We start from the raw sequence: 16,205 nt of genomic DNA on the forward strand, positions 1-16,205 counted from the left end.
GAAGCTGATTTCAGAAGGAGCCAGAACCCTTGGAAACGTGTCAGATCTTTCGTCAGAAACCCCGGGCCTGGGACACGTCAGTCACTGGGGCAGCATTTCAGAAAACACCCTGGGGTCACCTGGGTCTGGAAAAGGAGAGTTGTTCCTACAGAATGTTGCCGCAGACGGCAAGCAGAGCCTGGTAAGCAGGATGTCACCATACGGAAGCGTGCGTTTTCAGCGGACCACGCAATTAAACGTTTAAAGACCATTTCTGCAGCAACTACTTGAGTTATCGCCCAGTTGAGCCGATCAAATTGAGAAAAGAAAAAGATAGAAGGCCACGCAGTGAACAGACCATAACTTTATTGGAGATTTACTCGGCTACAATTATTACACAAAAAGAAACACGACGGAAGGTAACCGCGGCCCATGAGTGCAGACGGCAGCCTTCTGCTGATGACGACGTGTGAGGTGACATCACGTCCCTTAAAAACAGCTGCGCGTGTGGTGGTAGAGACTTTATTGTCAGTCAGAGTTCACGTTAGTATTACTTGATTTTAGTCATTTTCCTGCACTCTATTTACAACAGAAACGCCAGAAATGTCACTTCTGTTCACCTCCGCAGTTTTGCTGTATAACCAACCGGCTGCCGCAGTGAATTCTGAGCACATCTACAAAACCTAAACTGTCTGGGTGATGTCCAAACAAAAACAGACTGAGAAAGAAGCAGTTAATGATTAAAATGTATTTACAAGTCAGTTTCGCGAGACCATTTTCACTGCTGGTGGAAAATACCGAGTCTTAATGCAAGCTCCCTAACATCACTCCTAGGGTCTCCAACTCTTAAGATCATTTTAATATGCTCGGTCTTCAATGTGTCTTAAAACCGTTTCGTGTACAATATAAAATAAAGGAATTCATCTGGAGATAATTAAATTCCTGAAGAGTAATCAGTGGTTGAAAAATACGCCTATGTAAATGGAATTAAAATAACCGTCAGGTGATAAACGCAGCGTGCGCCTCTCTTCCGCAGAGGACAAAGCTGGCTAAGGACTCAACGTCATTCCAGGCGCCGCTTAAATAAAAACACCAAGGTCTCCGTCTCGCGGGTGACATTCTGTGAGAGAATGAGGTCCCCTCAGAGCGAGATGTAAAGGAAAACCCCTGGCCCGGGACAGGACACGGTGGGGCTGGGGGGGATGCCTCTGCCGCCCGCAGCCCCGCCCGCTCCAGGCACCCACGGAAGGGCCGGCTGCCGGGTGAGCGCGGTGCACGAACTGAGCCACCAGAACCAAAGGCACCTGCATCTCTTGCGATTTAGGCTGGGGAATTTGAATCTCTCTGAGGGCAAGCTATTATTAAGAAAATAAAAATATTAGTATGTTCAATGATAATAATTACAGGAGTGTTAGAGGTCATTCTACATTTAATCACATCACATAATATAAAAGAAAAAAGTAACAAACATTTTTAAACATAATTAAGAGTTCAGTTAACAAATCTTTGTCATACTTTCATAAACAGTAAAAATGCCACAGACGAGAATGATCCATTGAAGTTGTGCAAGGATACATGACACATTGCAGGCATTAGAATTATCTTTTTCAGATTCGGTAAATCAAAACAGCAGCGAGGCCAAACCACATTTTTGCTCTCAGTTAAGCATATTTCCTTGAAATGAGGTAAGCATGGTACCAAGTGCAATGCTGCTCTGTGCTCCATGGGGGGGGAGGGGGGGGTGACAAGCACAGCGTAGTGAGGACTGCGAAGGTACACACAGAAGTTAAAGACGTTTACGATGAGGGCCAAGCCAACTGACCTCCACACAACCCTGGGGAGCCTGTGCAGTCAGATGCGCTTCAGGGCAGGCGTGCAGGCCTCCCCCGCGCCCGCAGCACCCACAGGCTCATGCTGCATCCCGCCTCCCGTCGCCATCACAGGACGAGGGGATGGCACACACGGTGGGATGAGGAGGGGGACGGGGACGGGCGGGCAATGCAGAGTGATCTTTTTCCTAATTAACAGACGCGAAACATTTCAACAAGCTCAACAGGGGAACGTTACAGCATTAGATTCAGCAGCACAGAGCGTTCATAACCATTTCACTCGCCTAACTCATAGTTTTTCTTTATAACAGAGCAACCAGGGGTCAGAGACTGCTTCAAAGTGGGAGTCACAAATTAAAATCAGCAAATTTTCTCCAGCAAAAAAACACAAAAACAGAAATAGCTCAAGTTTGCTGCTGATAAAACATTTTGAATGGTAGCAGGAAATTTGAACCCCTGAGAATGTATGACCTAATCATATCCAAGTCTGAACTTTTAAAGTATTAACAAAAAATACTCTTCTTAAGGTTACAAAATATATTGAGGCATTTTCTCCCAGTGGGAACTGTACTGTGAACAATCTGACATTGGTGCCAGGAGGGATGAGTGCGCTAGACAACGCAGCCCTCCGCCCGCAGCAGGTAGTCGGGGCGCTGTTCGGACACCTGCGATATGCCTTCATCACAAGTCAAATCCACACCCAGCCCGACTTGCTCACGGACACAGTTACAGTTCTGTAATCCAAGAATTGCTTGGTTTTAACTTGCCATGAAACCTTCTGCTAAGATTTTTAAAAAACGAAACGGAAATCTAAGGTTCCAAATCAGAATTCAGTATTTTAAAAATGAGGCCACCCAAATTAATCTGCTCAGGAACGCAATTAATAATTTAGATCCACCCCAATGTAAGACTGGGGACAAGTAAGGTCGGGAGCTGGGCGTCCCTCTCTGAGGCCTCCTAGCCAGCGAAGCGGCAGCCTCGGCCGACACGTGCAGAGCGCTGCTCGGGGAGGGGTGCAGACAGCGGGAGGTACAGTATTCAACTGCAATTAAACAGAAATGCAGCACTGCAAGAAGATCAAGTTCAGAACGATGTGCTGGGAACATCGGACACCTCTGCTCAGCTTTCTTAACCTTCAAGCATAATTAATGGGGCAAATTGCAGCAAACCTCTACTGGTATGTTGGTGGGAGGGCAAGACCAGCCCACAGCTTTTATAAAGGTAAATTAAGAGGTATTATAGGTACAGTGCAAAAAAATTAAAATTTCAAGCATAATACATAAACATAGCACCAAACAGGGGGAACGCATGCAGAAGAAAAGAAGAACTGAGGTATTTAAGTGAAGAGTGCCTACAGGCCTAATTAAAGAAACTTAGGCAAATGCCTAAAAATGTCTTTTTTTGTTTCTTTTCCGAAGATAGAAATAATGAGCTAGTTGAGCTAAATTAACAAGCTAAATCATGGACGTATCACAATCGTGGCAGTTTTCTCACACTTTAAACTCCCACAGCGAGCACAGCTTTGGTAGTGAAGTACACGCAGCATGGTGGACAGTGCAGCAGACACTCACGGGGGAAGGCGAAAGGGGAAGGTGCTGGGCCTGTCTTTAAATAAGTGACCAATGAATTATAAAATCTGCAGCATATTTTAGGTGTGATATGTCTAAGGTTAATTTTGTTAGAGAAACAGCCTATAGGGCAAAATTATTTGCCACAAACAACTTCTATCAGTGGAACTACCTAGCAGGAGGTTTTTTAAGTAAAACTGGGTAGCTAGCCAAAGATCATTTTTATTATGGTGTTTTTTAAAAAACCCCGTCTACAGATTCTGGTTTTTAAAATGTCTTTAGTATACACGTGCCAGAAATCCAAATCTCCTGTTTTAAGTTACAACTACACTAGTGGGTTGTGAATCCCAGTCTCAACATCTAATGCACAATAAAATGCAGGGAATGTAAGATCAGTTTGTTCCAAAAAAGATCAGAAATTAAAGTGTATCCATGAGGACGTTACGTTTAAGGCAAGAACCTTTGTCACACGTGGCACGAGAACACTCACACTGGATTCACCAGCTGGCCAGCCAATGCCATTGACACCTGTCCCTCACGATTAAGTGCAATGGCGCTGGGAACACCATCTTTGCAGAACGCGGGCACCGAGATGACACGGCACACGTCCCGCTTCGTAGCGTCCTCTGGGCTCCCCAGTGCAGGCTGGCGATGCCGCCCAGACCGGGGGCACGAGGACTCTGCGTCACTCTAAAGACCGTGTGAGTTTTCAGCTCCCTGGCGCCTCCTAACACTAAGCCAAGGTGAGGAAATTATACTAAAAACAAAACAAAACATCCGAAATTGCTCTGAACGCTTGCTAAATGCCATCATTAAAGCACTCTTGTGGTTTAAACAAAGCAGAAGTGAGGAAAGAAGACAAGATTGTGTTTGCGCAAAAAACTAAAACTACAATTAGTTCCAAAACTTTTATACATAGGTTAAATGTTTTATTCTGTAATCTATCCTGTTATCAAACAAACTTTAAATTCTGCCTTCTATTCATTCCGCTCAGTATCAACTTTAAATCATCCTTTTCAATCTAAGTATTTTCTACCTTATTCTGCTTTTTTGTTTTTTAATTTTAAAAAGGGGCTTCAGCTGCTGGGAACCTGAGGTTGATTGGCTTTGAGGCTGCGGAGGGCTCTTCTTGCCGCTGCAGACTTGGCGATCCTGTAGCTGCGACCCACGCCTTTGAACTTCCCCTTCCCCACCACCTCCACGGTGACTCTGACCTTGCCGTCGTAGGTCCTCTCCGCCGGGCTGTCAAGAGGCCAAACAGCATGAATTAGAGGTCCGAGTATTTATTATGACTGTCAATCATCTCCAAGTGTGAGCTCTGGGCGGGAGCCCGCACAGGCTGACACACCAGGGAAACGTGCACGACGGCTCACGCACAGCGGCCGGCGGGCTGCCGTGGCTTCTTTAATTCAGCGTCACTTTATAAAACAGCAGAGAAGTCGATCAGACTACAAGTGGAAACTGCGGAGAGCGTGCCCCGTGTAAATATTTTTTGGAATCGTTCATTTACGGCATCTGTGAGAACTTCCCCCTGGATTTGAAATAAGTTAATTTTTTCCATGCACATCTTTGCTTACCTAAACTTGGCGGTTTCTGGTTCCATTTCAAGCAATTCTCGCACAGGGGAACGGGGCACATTTGCAGAAAATTTTTCTGTAATCAAAGTGAAAGAATAACGTAAATAATACCCTTGAAGTTGCTTTGAATTCTGATTCGGCTTTTTTTGAAGGGGAGCCACAGTACCTATCAGTGGCCGCATCATAGGATAGTACACCTGCCAAACCATCTCCAGCGACATCCCACTGTCCATGTAAATGGCACCAGCAAGTGACTCAAAAATATCCCCCATGGCCTTGGGGACTTCAATGTCCTCCTCCTTCTCCTCATCCTCCTCGGACCGCCTGAGCTGGGGAGAGAAAAGGGACTGTAAGCAGGAGGCAGGGAGGCAGCTTCCTTTCCCGGCTGGGACCCTCATTCCCTCGCTAACGAAGGTAACGATACCAGCTGTTCACGGCTGCCTCCACGTGGCACTAGGTTCTTCACAAGCAGTAACTTACCTAAAAATGAAGTGTTTTCAAATTTCTCAAAAAAAAAAAATCCCCTTTTAATAGTGTATATCCAGCAAAGAAAAAAAGATTATTTTTCAGTAAGAACAAAATTTTTAACACAAAATTAGAAATAGTCAATAAATAAATGTATTTTAAAAACTTTCAAATTCACTCATCATCAAAGAACTGCACCTCCACAGAGCTGCCCGGCGGCTGGGCAGGGCGGGGGAGTGCTGGTGGGACAGGCAAGGAGGACGCACGCTGCTGAGGGCATGAACGGCCCCTTTCTGGGCAGGGAAACCCTATTTATTTGGAAGATATTTTCCTCCAAGCTCCTTTTTATGAAACACTTACTGCATGTTTGCTGTAAAAGAGTGCCTGACCAACAGCAGGCATTCACCTTCACAGAATAAAAACTTACATGCGTGTCAAAAGCCGTTTAAAGGCTCACAACTGTGTGACGCAGCAATTCCGCCTCTGGGCACTTATCGGAAGGAGGTGACTGGATATACAAGCATATCTGTCACATCCATGTTTATTAGAAGTCCTAACTAAAAGCAGCTTAAATACCCAGCTGCAAGGACGACTAAATGCGCTCTCTGACAGCCGTGCACTGACCAGCATGCAGCTACTGACAGTCACCACCACACACTCAGGGAAAAGAAGGGAGTGTGGAAAATCACGCGTAACAGAACCCCTCTTATACGCATGTTTACATCTGCTTTCTAAAATAAACATAAACTACTTGTGAAAGAGAAATTAAAAGGAGGGGACAGTAATTTCTAAACAGTTTTTAGTGAAACAAAGTTCTATATACAAATTATAATACTGACTACTGGAAAAATAAGACAGTTATTGTTCATATATCATGGTTTTGAGGTAGAAAGCAATTTTAAAACGTATGAAGTTTAATTCTTTCCTTTTACAGATGAGGACACTGAGGCCCAGAAAAGTGGAGAGAATTCTTAAGATCAAATAGTAAATTTAAAAAACCAGACCATGACATTTCCAATTAGTTTTTGTAACTTCCATACATATTTACGTAAACAACGGAGAGGAAAAAAGAATGAACACAGAGTACAGGACCAGTAGGTCCCCTTGTCATGTAAAAGAGCATTTAAATGTCGGCGAATCTCTCATTCTAAGCTTGCAGTGTTTGGGAGGATGAGACCAGAAGCGATGCTGACTGCAAGACGGTTCTACGTCCTGGTCTCCGTGACCACACTCGCTCTCACGCTGCCCGAGGCAGCGCCGGCCGCCTGCACGGAGCCTGCCTGCCTGCCGGCCTGCGGCTGGTCTAGACTGAGAGCCTTCGCTTCCAAGGAAGTCAAGGGAATGCATGAAAGCCCCAACAACGGTTTGAAATTTAATAAGGAACCAATCAAAAAAGAACAATGACAACAGCTATCAGAGGAATTTATGAATAAGTCCCTTAACTCCTTAGAAAAAAGCTACGAAAGGAAGGGAAGCCCAGGAGTCGGCACGGGGAGGAGGAGGGACGCAGGGGAGGACGGAGCAGCCTCCTGGGCACATGGGAGGCAGAGGAGCGGCGGCAAGCGCTCCGGGCGCTGGGAACACCTAAGCAACAGCCTTGCCGACAAAGTGCAGAGGAGTCACCAACATCAGAAACAGCTCCATCACCGACGAACCTCTGGCTGAACTTACGGAGAAGCCTCTCAAATTCCAACGGTTAGAAATGCAGAAGTTTGGTTTTTAACTGAGATTTTCCATTTCCAGTAGAAGCAGAATACGTGTGTCTACTGCTTACCTGAGACATGAGCAAATATTCCCGACACATGCTGAAGAGCAAGGCAGGCAGAAGCCCTGAGGAGGCCACTGGGTTAGGCCACCGCGGGGGTGGTCAGGGGGTGGCGCCACACCTCTCGGGAGCCTGAATCGGTGGGGAAGGGTGCCACACTGGACAGCACTGGGCTCCCTCTCCCTGTGAAAGGCCATATGCCTCCATTCCTAAAAGGCCCCCCGAAGACTCCGGCCCACTGCACAGCTGTGAGCCAGAGCCCCGACTCCCCAGAGCCCCCGTCAGCGGCTCCCCCTCTGACTCGCACACGCTCAGCAGCACTGACCTCGGAGTCCATCCCCTGCATTTCGTTCTTCTCGAGCTGGAACTGCACAAAGACGTCGATGACCTGGAAGAGCTCCGGGGACACGGCCTTGAAGTACTTGTGGTAGTCGTACTTCACGGCCAAGGATGCGAAGATGGTGTTGTTGACCAGGGCGGAGCGCAGGTCTGTCAGGACGCCTGGGGAGTGCTGCCGCGGGTCTTCGTAAAGGTGCTTGGTTATGAGGTAGTCCAAAATCGCGTCTCCCAGGAATTCCAGGCGCTGGTAACAATCTGAGGGAGGAGCCAAAGGGGGGCCATGAGCCTGGGCAACGCCCTGACCCGGTTTCTGCAGAATGACTGGCGAGAGGCCTGCCCGAGAGCCATAGCAGAGACTTTTTTCTGGTTTCATTTCATACACACTCTTCAAGGACAAAATCACTTGACATCTCACTTGCTGAAGCCTCTGGCAATTACGTTTTAATGGCAAATTAAGCACATTTCTTATATATACGTGTGGTCAGAAAATCTCTAGGTGGCTCGAAGACAAACGTCTTGTTAGGAAAACCTTTCCCAGGAGACATCCTGATCACTGAGCCCTTTCCCCTGGCACCGAGCTGGGCAAGCAGGTGCTGGGCACCGTCCTCAAGTCCCCACCACGCATCCCTTACTGAGCCCTCCAGCGAGGTCTCATCACTGCACACCGCTCACTCACACGTGAATGTATTTAAGTGGCACACGCCTCGCCATTTCTGGGTTACATCTGTTACACAGATAACAGTTAGTATACGGAGACCCTCTTCTCAACTTGGATTAGAAATGGTGACACTGAGCCCTGGCTGGTGTGGCTCAGTTGGTGGGGCGTTGTCCTGTGCACGGAAAGGTTGCCGGTTTGACTCCCGGTCAGGCACATGCCCAGGTTGCGGACGCGATCTCTGGTAGGAGTGCAAGAGGCAGCCAATCGATGTTTCACTCTCACATCCATGTTTCTCTCTCCCTCTCTCCCTCCCCACCCTCCCTTCCTCTCCCTCTAAAAAAAAAGATTAATAGAAAAAATGAATTTTACACAAACCAAGAGATTGAGAAATAAAAGTTGCGAAGCCAAGACCTTGAGCAAAAGCAGTTGATTGTCAAAATGTGAAAAGTTATCCATATTAACCAGCACCTCATCTTTCTCCGTTAGTAAAGAGTCCCTTCACCTGCGGAAACTGAGGCAGGGACAGATGAAATGACTTGCCCAGCCGCCCCCCAGGGAGGGGCTGAGACAGGCGAGAGCCCAGACCTCACCCAGGACGGGGCGGTAGAAAGCCAGGTCGTTACACTCTCCAAGAAAAACAGGTTTCGTTTCACCAGTCTTTCTAGAATGGAGTCGGATGCCTTTTCGCTTTTTGGCTTCACATTCCTCAGACCATCTTAATCTACATTCTTTTCCTTACACAAACTTTCTGCTTGGCTTTGGTATTCTGGACTCAAGCACTTGTTACTGCGAGACAGAAAAACACATCTAACTTGAGCTGTGTTGCACAGGCTGACGCCGTGTTAGCTGTTAGCTGCCTGTTCTTCCTTCTAAGGCAGCGGTCGCCAACCGGTGGTCCGAGAGGTCTGAAAGGTTGGCGACGCTGTTCTAAGGCAACGGGCTGGGAGCCTGTCACATACAGACGGGAAGCAGCAGGGAGCACAGTGCAGAGAAGACGACAGCGGTCAGAGCAAGGGCATGAAGCTCTGTGAAGCAGTTTCTTATCATCTATTCCTCTTTAGACTTATGATAAAAGGGTGTGGAAGCACACCCAGAATACACACATACATCAGGAGCCCAGAGCAGCCCGGGGCGGCAGAGAGCCCCTGGGCGGGCTGAGACAGGAGAGACACCACGAGGCGGCCGCTCCCGGGACCCCGCAGCACGTGACGTGACATGTGCGAGCGGGACCGAGGGCCGCCTCCCTCCTCCCAAAGAGCAGCGCCTGCCCCAGAGGAGGGGCCGGCTTTCTCGCTGGCCGCGGCCTCCTCCCCCGCCTCGCGTGTTAAGCACCAAGTCTGAACACGCACAGATCATTTGTTTATGAGGCCAAAATAATGCGATTAACACGTGGCCGCACCTTCAGAGAAGCGCGGCGGGCCTGGCGCCTTACCGGTAATGGTGTTGTAGTGGTAGGAGGCGTGGGTAAACGCCTGCAGAAGGTAAGCCTTGTTCTTGAATCTGTAGTTGATTTTCTCTTCAAAATTCTCAAAACCCGATATGAGGTGCGTCAGCGTCTTATCTGCGTCCGGATGGTCGAACATGCAGCGGGGCGGGATCTTCAGGCAGCCGTACTCCACGTCCTTCCCCGCGGCCGCCGCCCGGCTCCCTGAAAGGCTCCTTTGTTGGCTGCTGCAATTCTCCCGGGCAGGGCACATGGCCTTCTCGTGCTCAGTCCTTTTAATTACAGGGAGCACCTTTAGCCCCAGCGAACAGAGGAACAGCTGAGCCGCCCTCTCGCCACAGCTGGTCAGATAGCAGCCCAGCAGGGCTTCCACGCAGTCCGCTATGCTCTTGTCAGCAATGCACTGCTCCGTGTGCAGGTCGTAAGAAATGGACTGTTTCCCTGTGTCAACACCACAGTTTTCCTCTGATGGGTTCCAGAACCCCACCACAAAGTCATCCTCTTCCCCAGCTTTGCTAGGATCCAGATAGCACATCGCATCCCAAGAGCTATAGTCAAAGTCCTCGAAGTCTGCTGAAAATGGCATGCTGCCCAAGGAGGCTTTTTTGGGCATTTTCCACTCATACGCCGAGTCGGCGGCTGAAAAGGGGGAGAGCGGGATTTTCTTCACAAAAGCTCCCGAGCCCATCAGCATGTTGTCTATGAACTGGATGTGCTCCTGGTCGTACTCCAGGAGGTCGTCCTCGTCGTCGGCGTCCTCCTTGGGGGCCCTCCACAGCAGGCCCTCCTCCTCGTCCTCGTCAAAGTCATCGTCCAGTTTGCCATTAGCCAACACGCAGTCCTTTGTCTGCAAGAGGGGAATGGGGCAGGAGGGAGACATAGCTGCTGGTTTTAAAAGGGTTGGAGACTCAATAAAAGCCAGGGTTATGGATAATTTCAAATGACAACCACAAATACTAAAAGGCAACTTTAAAATCACAGCCATTTGTTTTCAATTAACATAAAATAAGTTATTTAATCATATAAACAAAGTAAAACATGTTCTTTGAATGTTCATTTTCTGAGTTATAAAATGACCTTTATCCAGTCCGAAGCTTTAAGCTGATGATTTTATACATGGAATATGAAGTTAAAGTTAATGGCCACAAGGCAAAATTCAGCTGAGAACTCTAACTCCGGCAGAATATACAATGAAAGTACTCATATGCCAACCACAGAGATCTTCAATTTTGCTGAAAAAGTTCTAAAAGATTTTCAAATTAATAAAATTAAATTCCAAATGCAAAAAAGCATTATCTTTGCAATTAAGAATATAATATAAAACAGATAGAATTATTTCTTAAATCTTTGTAACATTAAAAATGTGCAAGTTTCATGATATAGTGTCTGTCCCTATTTCTACTTCAAATCAAAGTACATTTGCTACAATGTAAAACTAAATTGCTTTACTTTGAAAACTAAAAGTGATCACTGACCTAAGCTATGAATTTGAGAAATTATGCTTTTCCCCTCCAATGAGCTACAGTAATCAGGGTAACTGATTATAGCGTAACTGACAAAAATAGAAGAAAATTTAGACTAACATGAAACACAACAATCCAATTTCTGTCAGAGGATCTTTGCTAATTCCAATTTCTTTGGCAACAGCTTATTTGTGAATGACAACCTTAATAATGGGCTAGGATTCAGTAATGACGTAACTTTGTTGCAATGCTAGGAATATGCCAGATTTCTGTTGAGTAATAAAATAAAAATAAAAAAAACACAAACAAGGAAAACCACACACGTCAAGACTTGACTTTGGGGGGAGAGGCAGCGGGCTGTGCTTCACTCTTGAGAGTGACAACTTTCCAGAGTGTTCTGAAAGGTTTTCAAACTTTCTGTCAAGCGCTTTTTAAATGCTGCAAATATTTTCATTTTAAGCCAGACTCAAAAGAGATACAAACTGTAATTGTTTGAAAAGAAATAAGAGCAGTGAGCCAAGCCATATACCTTTAACTATGTATATTTTTTTTAAATAAAAAAAGTTTATAAAACTTTTTCAAGAATGAGGAACTAAAAGAACTACAATGGCAGCCCTCGAGGAGCTATTCCCTGCTAACAATCCTATACTTTCCTGGTAACACGAGATTTTTTTTTTTTTTTTTTACTAGTTGTTTGGTCCTTAGAAGAAAGGGCCAAATTACAATTTAAAAAAAAAAATCAGACTGAATAATTTTTAATTAAAAACATCCACATATATTTTTATAGAGATGCTAACAAGCTAAAATCAGTGAGTGCAGAAAAGCAAGAAACAAAACAAAGGACTGGGCTTCATCAGCAAGAAGCTGTGTGACCTTGGCAGAGTTCTTTCAGCCCGAGGGTTTCCGTTTCCCTGCAGAACAGGGGGAGTCTACCGCACTCTGGTTCCCAAGAGCACTTCACAAAGCCCAGCATGCAACTCTCCTCCAGTCCCCGTGCGCTTCCTACCTAGCGACGGCCCGCAGGATTTCACTTACACTAGTTGCTGAGGGCAGGGCAGTGACAACAGGCATGCAACGAGCCTCTGCTTTGCAATAGCACGTAAGGGCCTATTTCATTGTATAAACTACTCAGTGAAAGTAGGAACCGTATTTTTAATGTTTTCCAGGAACCAAAGTGCCAGTTCTTCTGCAATGTCAAGAAAAGGAACTGTGTGCTAGATCTTAAAAACAAAAACACAACTTTTTTTAATCAAAAGGACATGCCTACATCAACTTTATTCTTCTATATTCGTAGTTTTTTTTAAAAAAGTCAATTATATTATAAAACAGTATTTACAAAGCAGGATAACTGCTGCCAGAATAATTTTTGTAAAAATGTATTATTTCCTCTAAAGTTCTCAGAGTCTACACATTTCCTCCTAAGGTTCTACCTATCTCTAAATTAATAACATGTACTTTTTCTAACCCAACTCTTATTAAAATATTCTCCTCATGTTTTCCACATAAGTTTACTATCTGTAAGTCAAAAACTGCATGACTTAAAAATATACTCAATACAGAGGTAAAACCCAGACTGAGTCACCGAGTGTGTGACCCAGAAACACTGAAGACAGACGGCCCGGACGTGCATGTCAGAAAGAAGGAGACACACACAGCCGGACGCGCCCCTCCCGGTCGCGGAAGTGAAAGGGAAGCCACGGCCAGCGGCTCACCGAGGGAGAGTCACTGCGCCCCGGGCTGCTGCACGCCGCGCCCCTGGCAGAGGTCTGGAGTTCCCAGCCAATGCTGGCCGGGCTGCCCCACCAGCGCAGCACCCAGGCCCTCCCAGGTGCCCTCTGCTGGCCTTCAAGACAAGATACCAGGAAGCAACCGCATCTCCTGAAATCAGGCAACATTCAAACTATTGCCAGAAACCTACAACCTTTACGTATGGCAATTTATTTACTTGTTATTTTTAGGTCACAAAAGAAGAAACAGTCCTGCAAAACCCTGAGCTGCAAAAGCAAGATCTTATTGAAATTGTATTATTTCACAGACTAGAGATCATAGGTCACTGGAAAGTCATTTAACTGAACTGAGCTAAGTAGGGATCTATGATAAACTATAACACCTAACAGTAAGGTGAAATGTTATATAAAAAATGTTTTATTTTTCTCCTTTTGAACACGAAATTAGATAATCTTCTAACTTGCACAAAGGAAGAGAAAGTGTCTTCTTTCAAAATTGCAACATTGTTTCTAAATCCAATGAAAAGACAGTCTATTTATAGAGATATGAAATCAATATATCAAATATGTGCTCTATTATAAACATACCAGGGAAAAAACCAAAAACTTACTAGAACCAATTTCTCCCCTCACCAAAAAAGGGACCCTCCGGTCACCACAAACTCACCAGCTCGTCCTTCTCCCACGTGTCCGCGCCGCCTCTGTCCTGACCGACCGCGTAGCCGGGCGGCAGCCAGTTCACCGGGGGGTCGAAGATGGACACCACCATGCGGCTGGGCAGCCCCCGCTTCTTCCCCAGCCGGTACAGGTTGCAGTTGCTGACCTTCGGCAGAGAACGTCACCCGCTTACTACGCGCCTTCTCGGCGGGAGCTACGGGCGGCCTGTGAGCATGTTCGTACCCAGATCGTGATAGCTGCTCCTCAATTACAAAGACTGGTGGGAAATACTAAGTCCCCTGTCCTTCAGGGTAGTTAGATGAGTATGAGTTTTAAATGCAGATCCGAAAAAACTGACGCATACGTACAAATTCCTTAAGTCAGAAGAAACAGTTCAATGTCAACCTGTAGAAAGCAGGTTGATATAAAATGATGATATAAAATGCAAAATGCTAAGTGGACTGAAATTTTTGAAAAAGAATCCACATAAGTCCAAGAGGTCGCAATATTCTCAATGAAGTAAAGTGAATCTGGCACTGAACAGAGCTCAAACTACTTTACAATGTGAGAGCCCATGCCACAAATAATTTCAAATGTAATGTTTTCTCCAACCTCACTCCTTTGTTTTGAATGGTATTTCAAGATAGTATTGTTCAATCATTTTTCAAGATAGTATTGTTCAATCAATAAAACCCTCATTTCTGTTTTCCCCGAGGCTTCCATCTCCTCAAATTACTGCATTTCTGTCTCATTTTTACTTGGAAACTAGTGTCTAGAACGGTCACCTCATTTCCGTTTTCTAAACACTGGGTTTCTTTTTATTTAAGTCCTTCATGAGCCCTTCTTCCACGGAACGCAATCCCACGGGACCAGCACCCAGCGGGAGAGGCGCCAGGGCAGCGTCCCTGGGAGAACAGTGTCAGCAGGAGCGGGCTCTGCACAGAACAGCGCGGAGGGAGAGGGTCCACCGACCCCAGCACTTGCTGAAGGGCTTCCCTAGGCTGGGAAATGTAACAGCTCAAATAAATGCTAGTTCCTTCTCCATACTATGAGGACTCAGCATCCCAGATGCCAGTGAGAGGACAGGAATCACAAAGTCGGCGGAAACAGTTGGCAGGAGAGAACTAAGGAAGGAAGAACTAAGGAAGGACTCATGGAGCTCAACGTGGGACAAGCCAGATGCAGCAAGGGGAAATGGGTGAGTGCTCCGAGAAGCCACCAGCTGCTGTGTGCCCCGGGGCCTAGGGTCCACGGGAAGACCAGGGCGTCGGGCTGGCTAGGAGACAGGCCTATCTGGGGCTGAGCACCCTGGAAGGTCTTACCCCAGGCAAAGGGAGGGAGAACTTCCACAGGAAAGAGGAGTCAAAGCTCTCTGAGCAGATGAATGGATGAGTTTTCGAAATATAAAATCATGTCTATCTTACCTAACAGGGCAGTCACTCTTAGCCTCTGATTCCCAGCCACCCCTGGGAAATCTCATTCGTATAAAGCTTATTTCCCAAACCGTATGTTAGTCCTAAATTCTCAATTATCTGAACATCCCACTTCATATTTCATGAGGTCTAAACACCCTACCTGAACCCTGATTCCTATATTTCTGTCTACCTCACAACCAGCATCAGTATCGCCCCAAACTCCGTGTGTGTGTGTGTGTGTGTGTGTGGTTGCCATCGCTACATCCTCCCTACCGTGCTGGGATGCAGCAGAGACGATGGTGAAAGGCATGGGCTCCAGCCTCGGATGAACGCCTGACTACCCCGGACTAGCTAGATGACCTACATGAGCTAAACCCTCTAAGCAGTTTTCTCATCTGCAAAATGGAGACGTTATCTACCTCCCAGGGGCTCGTTGAAAAGATTACAGGAGAAGGGCTGTAAGGTACCCAGTCTAGTGCCTGGCGTTACAGGGCAATATCAAGTGCAGGTCGGTGCGATGGTGAAGAGCGAGGTCTCTCATAGCCAGACTGGGCTGCCATCTATCTGCCATGAGCTCAGGCAGTTCGCCTCTGCGGCTCCAGCACCCTCATCGACAAGATGGAAGAAGAGAGCAGGTCTGGCAGAGGATGCACTTCGTGTCGGCCAGCATCACTGCCTCTGAAATACCCCTCCCCCAGACACCCACTTCTGCTCACGCTGACTTCCTCAAAGCCAACTGACTGCTCAGCTTGCTTTGGTCTTGCTTTTCAACTCACGCTGCATGCTGCTACCAGACCGATCATTTAAAACCACCACTTTACTGATATTCATAGTCCCTCGTGCAAAAAGTGCCTTCAACATTCCAGTGACCTACACATTCAAAGTGCAGATTCCCTCGCCCAGGAGTACGGCTTCGACCCACCACCTTTTCAGGTCTTTTCTCAGGAATTTCCACACTTCTGACCGTGGCCGCCGCCGACTCAGAGAGCCGACAGGCTCTGCCATTTGTCCATTTCACGGTCGCACTGTGGACACACCTCTTCCGTGAACACCTCTCTGACCATGAGTGGTAACCCCTCGCTGAGTGCTCAGGCTAACCGGCAGCTAAGTTATCTGCCAAACAGGCACACGCTGACTCGTGACACCTCTTTTCATCATCATTAAAGACTTTACCTTCACTACTTTTCTTCCTTAGATCTTGACTCCACACTAAATTTAAGAATGCGCCCTCCCTTTGTCTTATCAGGCACGGCTCACTCAGAGCTCGAGGCTCAATCTCCTTCTGCTGGGTCACTGAGCTGGGAGAAGTGCTGCTCTTT

At 46.7% G+C, this 16,205-nt stretch overlaps 1 protein-coding gene across 3 annotated transcripts in view; it reads right to left on the reverse strand.

The window, feature by feature from the left end:
* Positions 1-328: 328 nt before the first annotated feature.
* The window catches only part of DICER1 (dicer 1 ribonuclease III), a 46,728-nt gene continuing 30,851 nt past the window's right edge, over positions 329-16,205 (reverse strand). For all 3 annotated transcript variants that reach the window (XM_015566692.1, XM_015566693.1, XM_015566694.1), the window contains 6 exons: positions 13,482-13,637; positions 9,613-10,471; positions 7,509-7,777; positions 5,120-5,282; positions 4,954-5,029; positions 329-4,618 (listed from right to left, as the gene is read on the reverse strand). In XM_015566692.1, the coding sequence (XP_015422178.1) occupies positions 4,453-4,618; positions 4,954-5,029; positions 5,120-5,282; positions 7,509-7,777; positions 9,613-10,471; positions 13,482-13,637 (1,689 nt within the window). In that variant the 3' untranslated portion in view covers positions 329-4,452. The remainder of the gene's footprint in view (positions 4,619-4,953; positions 5,030-5,119; positions 5,283-7,508; positions 7,778-9,612; positions 10,472-13,481; positions 13,638-16,205) is intronic.

Source organism: Myotis davidii, unplaced genomic scaffold (assembly GCF_000327345.1).
Source record: "Myotis davidii unplaced genomic scaffold, ASM32734v1 scaffold443, whole genome shotgun sequence".
Classification (NCBI taxonomy): domain Eukaryota; kingdom Metazoa; phylum Chordata; class Mammalia; order Chiroptera; family Vespertilionidae; genus Myotis; species Myotis davidii.